The sequence below is a fragment of the Astatotilapia calliptera genome, chromosome 3 (assembly GCF_964374335.1).
Source record: "Astatotilapia calliptera chromosome 3, fAstCal68.1, whole genome shotgun sequence".
NCBI classification, from domain to species: Eukaryota; Metazoa; Chordata; class Actinopteri; order Cichliformes; family Cichlidae; genus Astatotilapia; species Astatotilapia calliptera.
This window is the reverse complement of record NC_137424.1, coordinates 4,932,152-4,942,151: the sequence shown is the minus strand read 5'-3', so window position 1 is coordinate 4,942,151 and position 10,000 is coordinate 4,932,152. Positions and strand designations below refer to the sequence as shown.

Here is a 10,000-nt window from a genome sequence, read left to right as displayed (position 1 = left end):
TTAAAACAACTCAGACATCAGCCTTGTCTGTGTCTGTTATGTGAATGTAATGAAAGCATAGAACTCAATTGAAACAGTTTCAGTATCCATGCTATTAGTGAAATAAGAAAAATTGGGTGGAGCATGTCAGAAACTTGACTTAATCAACACAGGTGGAACACAGTCAAGTTAATCTGCACAAATACAGCCTCGCCCCCATCCATTTATCTGTTAATCAGAATCCCTCCAGCACTCATCACCAAACTAAAATAACCTTAAACTAATAATACGCTAACATGGGGGGGGGGGGGGGGGTGCTTCTCATTCAGCTTTACTAATGCCCTTGTAAGCATAAAGGCTTGAAGTTTTGATGTTGTTTACATTTTTATCTTGATTTCCTTAGCAAATCATGTCACGGAGAACCACTCCCCTTCAGGATGCCATTAATCACATCCTTGCAAGAAGAGACAAGAATTCAATGTTAGAAATCAAATTTATTAATTCAGTTAAAGGTGAGTGACTTTGACACACTGCAGGCTAGACTGAGGGGTTACGCATCACCAGTGGTGACCTGTACAAACATCAATATAAATTAAAATTAAAGGTATTTTAATAATAATTTAGTTATTAGCGAGCCTGGCTATTTATGTTTTCTGCACTTGGACATGTTTTCTTTATTATATATGTAGAATTGAAAAAAAGCACAACATTGCATACTTGCAATTTACAGATATACATATTTAATGAATTGATTATTTGCAGTGCTGCCACGCCTGTGTCTCTAATATGGTTGTGTCTTCAGGTCGTGGCATCTTCACTTTAGCCAATTTCAAACAAGGAGACTTCGTGGTCGAGTATAGAGGGGAGCTTATTGATGCAACTGAAGCTGAACACAGACGTAACCTGTACCCCAGCGCATGTTCAGTCTTCATGTTTGAATTCATATGGAAGCAGAAGACTTTGTGGTAAATTCAAAATGACTGAATGTTTACATTTCTATTGCAAGGTCAGGATTTCTGAAGCAAACATCTCATATTGCTCTTTAACGAGTCCTTACCTCTAGTACCCGGCCCCGTCAGTCCCCAGAATCTATAGAAGGGGGAGTGACGGACCCGTGGAATAGCAGGATCTCATTCTTACTGAGGCTCCGTCATTTCCCGGTGACCCTGTGGTCCCCGGGAACTCGCAGTACTGGGGACTGACGGGACTCCCACATATGCTGAGGGCCCGTTAGTCCCCGTATTCAGCCTGTGTGCCTTCTCTAATACACACTCACGGGCGTAATGTACGGGGTTAGAGGGGTAATAATATAAGCCTACATTTTACAGCTAAGACAGTGTGCTCACGCTGCTGTGAAGATTTAAAATATAATATAGAGATAGAGAAAATAATAAGAGAAAATAATAAGAGAAAATTCAAATGGCCAGGGCTGAATGAGCGGCCCTGTGTCTGTGCGCATTTGGCACATGTGGACACGGAGACTCGTGCACTGTTATACTGTGTCCAAAATTACTGTATAATATGTACAATGCCAAAATAGTACATGTCAAGTGTTCTCTGTCTGTGAGGTAGGTAGATGGATGGCTTGATGGATAGGTGAAAAACCTTTCAACACAAAAAATAAAGAACATTTCATTAATCATTCAGATAAATTAAATGCATTATACAGAAATGAAATAAAAATATACACTTCAGTAAAGCCACTTTTGTCTAAACTATCATTTATCCTAGTTTTAGTTTTACATTCATTAGTTTTTGAATCAGAGGTGAGTAATTTCAAACAACAAAGATGAAATAAACTGGTCTACCTTGCATTTTTTACACTTTCTGTAACAATTACATTTTTAAAGTATACATTTTAGAGTTTACAAATATTTTAATAAAGACTTTAACCAAGGATTTTCTTTTACAAAGAATTATTTTCCTTAAATTAAACCAAACATATTTACACTAGTTTTAAGATTTAACCAAGGATTTGGGGTAATTGCTTTTAGTATTAATTAACATAAGTGTGGGAAACACTATCTACATAAACAGTTTATTCAAACTTAAACATTTATTTTAATATCAATATAATTTTTTAAACTTAAATGCAGTAACTATTTCCCAAAGCATAAATACATTTCCACAATTGAGCTTCCATAGTTCCCAAACATAAGCAGCAAATATGAGTCCAAGCTTACCGATAGCCCGTCTAACTCAAAGTCTTCCTCAAAGTGGATTGTGCTTGGTTTGCTGTCCTCTCAGCATGTCACGCTCGGGTCAAATGACTGCTGCATGCATTTTAAGTCTACTAGGCACGCCCGCCCTTGATTGCTCTAATTCAACTCACCTGGCGGAGCAGTGCGCACCAGGCTGCGCTTAGCTGTAGATTGCACAAGGTCTAATCAGCGGCCACGCGCAAGCAGCAGCACAGAGCAGGTAGTGGGCAAGAGGAGGAAGAGAAGAGTAACAGCCACAGCCACACCTACACCTACAAGGTCAGCGCGACAGTACAACAAAACCACGTTTAAGCTCTAAGCACAAGTAGAAGCGCAAACACTTATCTCAGTCAGAAAGCAACGCGTCCTTGACTGATGGACCCTCTTTAACTTATCAACTATGCATTTAACAACTAAACTTGTATTGGATGTTGTGTTTGTGTTGGTGCTTAAAAATTATAGTATAGTTCATAGGCGTGTCACTATAAATGTTTGTTTAATGTATGTTTCCAAATTTGCAGTATTGATGGAGCACTTGAAGATGGGTCATTTGGGCGACTAGTAAACGATGAACACAGGACACCAAATTGCAGAATGAAGTTGATTGAAGCAGAAGGGAAGCCACATCTCTGCCTTTTTGCACTGAAGGAAATTGCGGCAGGAAGTGAAATTACTTATGACTATGGTGGGAAAGAATGGCCCTGGCGGAAAAAGGTGGGTCATTTAAAAAAAAATTTCCCCCTATGAATTGTTGTTTAAAACCTACATATCTAGATGTCACAATTAGGGCTGCAACTAACGATTATTTCAATAATCGATTAGTTGTCGATTAATCGATTAGTTGTTTCAGCCCTAGTCACAATATTTAAATGTCCTCTTGGTGGTATTCAATCTGGTTTAACTAAATCTTGAATTTGTATGACTTTCCCAAGTGATGATTGCAAGCTTATCTGTTTTGTGTCCCCTCCACAAGTGTGTTTTACTGAGTGGCCACACACTGGAGGTGAAACAGTGAAAGCATCAGTTTGAGCTCAGATGTCATTATGAGGCTGATGGCCAGTGTCCTTGTAAACCTTGGGTTTTTCTGTGTCAGACATATACATGCACCTTTTACTCACAGTCACTTTAGCTTCTTAGTATTGTCTTACTTTGGCTTCACTTAACTAGGTAAGGGTTAATCACTCTGTTTCCTTGCAGTTAGGGTGAGAGTTAGAACTGTATTTAACTGAAGGTGAAACAGAAAATGCTTAACTATGTGTGTGTGTCTGACACAGACAAACTCAAGGTATGTGAGAACACTGTCCTGACATCTGAGCTCAAACTGAGTCTTTCATTGTTTCATCTCCAGTGTTTGGCATACTCAGAAAAACACATGGGTTGAGGGGACACTGGTTAGAAAAGACCACTTGTAGTGGATTAAATACATTTCCACTGTAGCTGCCAGATGTTTACAATATTTGTTCTACTTTTCATACCCAGCTAAAGATCGCAAGCATCCCTTCTGGTCAACAGTGTGTTGCAGAGCCTATTGCCCATGACGTGGAGCACCATGTGATCTCTACAGACTCATTCACAGGTGAGTCCCTGCTTGAGTAAGCACTACCTGTTAAACCCTGGGGTCTTGCAAAGCACTATGTCTCCATGTCTTGTGTTCTCTTCTACAGACAGAGAATTAAGAGCAGAGTGTCAGTCATCTAGACCTACAGCAGACAACTCTGAGCATGAGGTTAGCATGGATTCATCTGTTTACTAAAGATTGTATCAATGTGTAGTTTGGTAAATAGTGTGGTTTGTAAAGATCATGTTTATCAATTGATTACAATTATACTGCATGTGCAGTCTTTAAATCATTGTAAGTACAGGTAGTCATCATTTAACATTGCATTTCCCTCTCAACATCATTTGGGTGTTTTAAGGTTTGACTGAGAGTGTCCCTCTTGATCAGATGGACACTGTACCATTGATGCTTGTTCATCTTTGCATCTTTTTAGGTGCATTCTGTTGGAGGTCAGCGTGGCACTTCTTCTCTGAAAGAGTTAATTGGTGAAGTTGGTGTCCAGTATCAGGAGTTGTCACCCCAAGCGTTCTCAGAAGAACTTACCAGTGGTCAGTTTTGAGTAAATGTTGTTAACTTCTGGCAATGCATGACATGCCTGAAGGTTTGCTGCATGAAAAATGTGCCAGTATTGGGACATTTCTGATGATTCTATAGTGTCTTGATGGATATTTTGAGTAGAATTGTAACAGTCAGGGATGTGAATTGATTGCGTTATGCGTAGATGTGTTTTTTTGACTTAACGAAAGTCAAGCACTGAATCTCCTTGTGTTCCCTTGTACAGAGAGCAAATCGAAAGAGGTGCCACAATCATCCAGAGCTGTGCCTAACGACTCTGCTTGTGAGGTGAGTTGAAATTGACCTTTGTTTTAAAATTGACCAATGGTTAGAAGTGTTATGGTGTTTACATGAAACTCCATTTTGAGTATTTTAGCAAACATCTGGCAGCGGTGGTGGAAATGTCCTCTATTTAGAACAGGAGGTCTTTTCTAACCACAGTGTCCCCTTAACAAGTGTGTTTTACTGAGTGGCCACACACTGGAGGTGAAACAGTGAAAGCATCAGTTTGAGCTCGGATGTCATTATGAGGCTGATGGCCAGTGTCCTTGTAAACCTTGGGTTTTTCTGTGTCAGACATATACATGCACCTTTTACTCACAGTCACTTTAGCTTCTTAGTATTTTACTTTTGCTTCATCTAAATAGATTCCCCTCTCTCTAACTCACAAATCTCAGGAATTGAATAGATATGCTTCACTATTTTATCTAAAAAGTAACTCCTATCTCCCTTTCAATCTCTCCTGAAGGATTGGTAGAAAATATGTAAAATGGTCAAACATTATTTTTAATTCGTCATAAAATATTTGGGTAACAATGTTTTATGTTTCATTTCATGTTTTTAATTTTTTCCAGTGTACAATTCATAGGCTGGTATTTGAATCGGTGAAACTTGACAAATGCGGGATATGCCATTCACCTTTGACAGCTATCAGATGGCACGGTCTAAGATGCAAGCGTAAGTGTATTATTTATCTTGTGTTAATTAATGCATTTTTTCACTATACCATAAGTTACCATGAGTCAGGTCTACATTTTCATATGTAAAGAATAAAAAAAATCACTTCAAAGTTTTATCAATTCAAACCATTGCAATGATACACAGTGTAATGGCAGATACTATCACATATCATGCATTTGAGTTTGTCTGCTTAGTGTGGCAGAGAACAGAGAACATACTGTAATAATGTATATTGCCCTCTTACTCTTTGTTGATTAGACTGTTGAACTTTACAACTTTAAATCTTTGTTTCACTCTTTCAACATCAAGCTCATATAAGCTAAATAAGCATCTCACCGCGCGCAAGGCATGCCGGTCCGGGTCAAGGGTCACGACTACCCAGCGTGCATCGTAAACAGTAAACACTGCCGCGTGTGATAGCGATATTGAATATTTTGAGCGTCCTAAAGTCAATGTTTTAAAAGAATTTGGTACGAAACGGGGATACAGTGCTGCTGGGAAGAGAAAGAAAGAATTCGTGGCCCTCGCTTGGGCGTTTTCACTACAAAAAGCCCCTATAGTTTTAACAAAACAGCAGGAGTGGGAGGCTATGCTACCTTGGATATAAGTCTCTGCTCGAGATCGAGACTGACAGTTGTCAGATGACAATTCCAGATCCCTTAGAGCTGAGGGAAGGTTGGTACAATGAATCAACAGCTGCAAATAAACTTTCACTTTCAAAGCCTCATATTCGGAGCCATCAGCCTCTGTGGTGCCCGGAGACGCTCGTGCGGGGTTTGGCCACTGACGTCTGGCAACCCTGGCACAGCACTTCCCCGTAGGCCTATATCCATGGATGTATTAAAAGAACCAAGCCTATATCTGACGGAGAAGTATAATTCAGCCTTTACATCGTGGGTAGTGGTGTACTCTGACCCGGCCGCGTCGTGCATGCGTACTGACAATGCTGATTTAGCTTATTTGTGATGTTACAATGCAAAAACCACAGTTCCTGATTTGATCTGTTATATAAAGATAAAGCAAAATGCACAAATGTTTAATTATATTTAAGAGAGTATCAACATGTATGAAGTAAACTGCCCTCAAGTCTGTTTGTCATTCTGTAATTACACATATACACACAAACTTGGAAGATGATGTTTGATGATAATAAACCCTTTGAGTAAACATTGCATCAAACTTGCAAACTTCTTACAATGTCAATATAGGAAGCCCAATAAGGTACTGGGTCTGATTAATCCAGACCTATTCCAATAGATCAATCAGGCAATTTGCAATACAAATGCTTGATGGTGTCTCTACACATTTTCAATGACTTTTTAGTAGAAGTCCTTTTCATCTCAATCCTTATTAATTAATGTAGGATAAACATTTTAGCTTTTCTGTTTCTCATTAGATCGTATGTATGTATGTATGTCTGTCTGTCTGTCTGTCTGTCTGTCAATTAGTCTGTTTTTAAAATAACAATGTTTTATATCTCAAATCTGATGAAAAAATTTATTATTAGGATGATTCAGTATATCATATTCATAAGTTTAAAATGTGTCTTAAACTTAAAAAAAAAATCTGCTTTTTATTCTGAATTATGCGTTGGTTTTAAATTCACTTTATGCTTGTTTATATTTAGTGGTCTTAGTGAATATAATTTGTGACGTGTGGGATCGCTACTTTTTAAATTATAACTTAATGAATCATCGGTTGTTGTCTAATGCTGTGGTTTCTTTGTATTTGTAGAATGCCGTTGTGTGTGGCATAAGATCTGCCTCCAGACATCTTCAGAAGACTGGGATATGTCCGACGTAAGTGTACAGTGAAATTCAACCTGGAAAGACTCAGATACGGAGAAAGAATTAGACATGCTTTATTGAACATTAAATATTTGGCGGTCAGACCCCGGCGGGAAAACTGTTGATAAAAGCATTGCTGATTGAAGTAGGAGGTCTTCCCCTGGGGTCTGGACACTGGTGGTGGTATGGAGGCAGGGGGCAAGCATGGGGGTGCAGGGGTGGTGGAGGGATGCGAAAACGCTGAGAGGCCGAGCTATGGGTGAAAGAGCTTAAATGCCCGGATGCTGAATGGAGGCATAGGTGCGAGGGAGCTCCGGATTGGCTGCGCCAGAGTGAGCAGCTGAAGGGAGTTGAGATGATGATGATGATGATGGAGATGATGTGCAGGTGTTTCTCCCAGGTTGAATTTACGCAGGCTTCATTATAATATAGTTAATATTGACGTAGATGCAGTTCGTGAAGATTGCCACATGTTGCTTGCTCTTCCTTTTTCTTTCATCACAAAATTATAAGGATAATCAGTTTTGTAAGTGTTGTCTCAGATAGAGAATTGAAAGCAGAGAGATTTTGGACTGGATAGAGTGTAGAAGTTATGTGAGAGAGGCCAGAAATAAATAAACACATTGTAAAAATATTATTTAGATTTTATTATAATCCTTTGTATGAAATTGTTTTGTTTTTTTTACAATCTAGTCTCAAAGGTTTTACAAATTTTGATCTGTGGGGGTCATTGTGGGAGGGGCTCCGGGACCAGGTTAGGGCTGGTGTCTTAGTTTTTTTGTTTTGTGTTTGTTTTTTTTGTTAATGTCATTGTTCAAAAAATATAAATTGGATATTAGAAATGGGACAAATATCAAAGTACTGAATCGATCACAGATTGCAAATTGATCAAGCAGAATCAAAATACTTGCACAAAATACATATCTGCTGCACATTTTCTTCTTTAAATCAGGAGGTATTTCTTAGTACTTTTAAGACCTCTAGAGACTTTGGTTTACGTCCCGAGCTCTGTGACGTGAACAATTTAGCATTTATCCTTCCCATGTTTATTTCTGTTATTTAATCTATGCTGTATCTACGAACAGGGTGATGTCTCATCTGATGAAGAATACATCCCAAATTCTGCATCAGATTCAGAAAGCTCAGGAACAGAGTTGTCTATTGAGTTACCTGGACCATCAAAAAACTCCCATGCTGCTAGCATGCCTGATTTATGCGTTACTTTTGCTGAAAAAGAACAGACCATGGATGTTAAGAACAACTTTGAGCACATTTTGAATGATCTTGAAACTACTGATGATCTTCATCCCGACCAAGAACCAGACAGCTCAGAGTCATGCCAGCAGAAAACAAAAGATGCATGTAGCGAAAAGAGTACTGTGGATATTAGCCAAAATGAATCCCCAACCAAGTCAACAAAATTAATCAAAAGCACAGTCAATTTTTGTTTTGTGTGTGGAAAACCTCAAACAAAATTTGCACGTCATCTGGAGACGCATGTAAATGAAAATGCTGAAGTCGCCCAGGTGCTTCAGTTACCCAAATCATCAAAGGACAGAAAAGTTCATCTTGAAAGGTTACGAAACCTTGGTAACTTCAAGCACAACTCTGCTGTTAAAACCACAGGATCAGGTTGTCTTAAAGTGAAAAGGATCTCAAAAAAGAGCAGCAGCAGCGCTGAGACATACGAGTACTGCTTATACTGTAAGGGTATGATATCCAGAAAAGAAGTTTCTCGGCATATGAAAAGATGTGCTTTAAGACCAGAGAATAATGCTGAAGAGAAGCTGAAAGATAGAGTCTTTGGTATAGCATCTACTCAATCCACAATGTCTCAGCCAATTTCAAGTGAACTCTACTCAGTACTGGGCAAGATGCACAAGGATGATGTGTCTAGTGCAATAAGGAATGATCATTATATTATGCAGTTGGCTCAGTCTCTTTTTAATAAGCATGGAAGTGACAGATCAAAGCATGAGTATATAAGACAGAAAGTAAGGGAACTTGGGAGATTACTTGTGACTTTGCGTCACACAACAAGAATCCATAATATGGAAGAGGCAATAAAACCAGCCAACTTCTTTATTCTTACTAATGCTGTCAAGAGAGTTTCAGGTTTTGATACTGAAACCAGCACATTCAAAGCCCCAAGTTTGGCCCTGAAGCTTGGACATTCTCTCAGAAAAATAAGTGATATTATCATGTGTCGTGCTCTCATGGAAGAGGATCAAGAGGCGATCGATTCAATCAGGAGGTTTCACACACTTCATGAAACAAAGTGGTCTGAATTAGTTTCCCATTCAGCCTTATCAAACCTGAGTGAGGCAAAATACAACAAGGTCGACAGCCTTCCACTGACCAGAGATGTTCAGAAGCTGCAGTTATATCTTGGTCAGCAAGTGGAATCAGCTAGGGAGAAACTAGGTGATAACCCAACAGCAGGAACTTATGCAGCACTAGCAAAGGTGATCCTTTGTCAAGTGATTTTGTTCAATAGGAGGAGGGAAGGTGAAGTAGCACGTATGACTGTCAAAAATTTTGAAGATCGTGACATGTCCAAACTAAACGATGACATCAGCTCTGGGCTTACAGAAGTTGAGAAAAGGCTTTGCCAACAGTTTGCCAGAGTGGAACTGTAGGGGAAAAAAGGACGAAAGGTGGCTGTGATCCTGACTTCTGATATGACCGATAACCTGTCACTCCTCGTTAGTAAGAGGAAAGAGTGCGGGGTATCTGAAAACAATATGTACCTTTTCGCCATTCCTTGTAGTGATGGTCACTACAGAGGGCAGTTTGGTCAGTTTGCAGATGCTTGCGGAGCTGAACATCCTCAGAACCTCAGATCAACTAACCTTCGCAAACAGATTGCCACGATAAGCCAAGTCATGAACTTGAAAGATAATGAACTAGACCAGCTGGCCGATTTCCTCGGCCATGACATTAGGGTCCATAGAGAATAC

The 10,000-nt window shown here is 39.3% G+C and overlaps 1 protein-coding gene and 1 long non-coding RNA gene across 3 annotated transcripts in view; one reads left to right on the top strand and one right to left on the bottom strand.

Moving 5' to 3' along the window:
* The window catches only part of LOC145424150 (uncharacterized), an 18,590-nt gene that overhangs the window by 1,052 nt on the left and 7,538 nt on the right, over window positions 1–10,000 (top strand). The window contains exons 2-11 of one of the 2 annotated variants that reach the window (XM_080297092.1): window positions 383–491; window positions 782–944; window positions 2,702–2,894; window positions 3,660–3,756; window positions 3,845–3,906; window positions 4,172–4,286; window positions 4,520–4,581; window positions 5,148–5,250; window positions 6,988–7,052; window positions 8,126–10,000. The exon at window positions 8,126–10,000 is cut by the window's right edge and continues 89 nt beyond it. In XM_080297092.1, coding sequence (XP_080153218.1) covers window positions 389–491; window positions 782–944; window positions 2,702–2,894; window positions 3,660–3,756; window positions 3,845–3,906; window positions 4,172–4,286; window positions 4,520–4,581; window positions 5,148–5,250; window positions 6,988–7,052; window positions 8,126–9,679 — 2,517 coding nt within the window. In that variant the 5' untranslated portion in view covers window positions 383–388 and the 3' untranslated portion in view covers window positions 9,680–10,000. The remainder of the gene's footprint in view (window positions 1–382; window positions 492–781; window positions 945–2,701; window positions 2,895–3,659; window positions 3,757–3,844; window positions 3,907–4,171; window positions 4,287–4,519; window positions 4,582–5,147; window positions 5,251–6,987; window positions 7,053–8,125) is intronic. The other variant, XM_080297101.1, reaches the window with a different exon arrangement.
* LOC145425086 (uncharacterized) lies at window positions 554–2,721 on the bottom strand. The gene is made up of 2 exons (XR_013905751.1): window positions 2,163–2,721; window positions 554–1,584 (listed from the first exon to the last, which is right to left on the bottom strand). It is a non-coding gene; the product is annotated as an uncharacterized LOC145425086 (long non-coding RNA).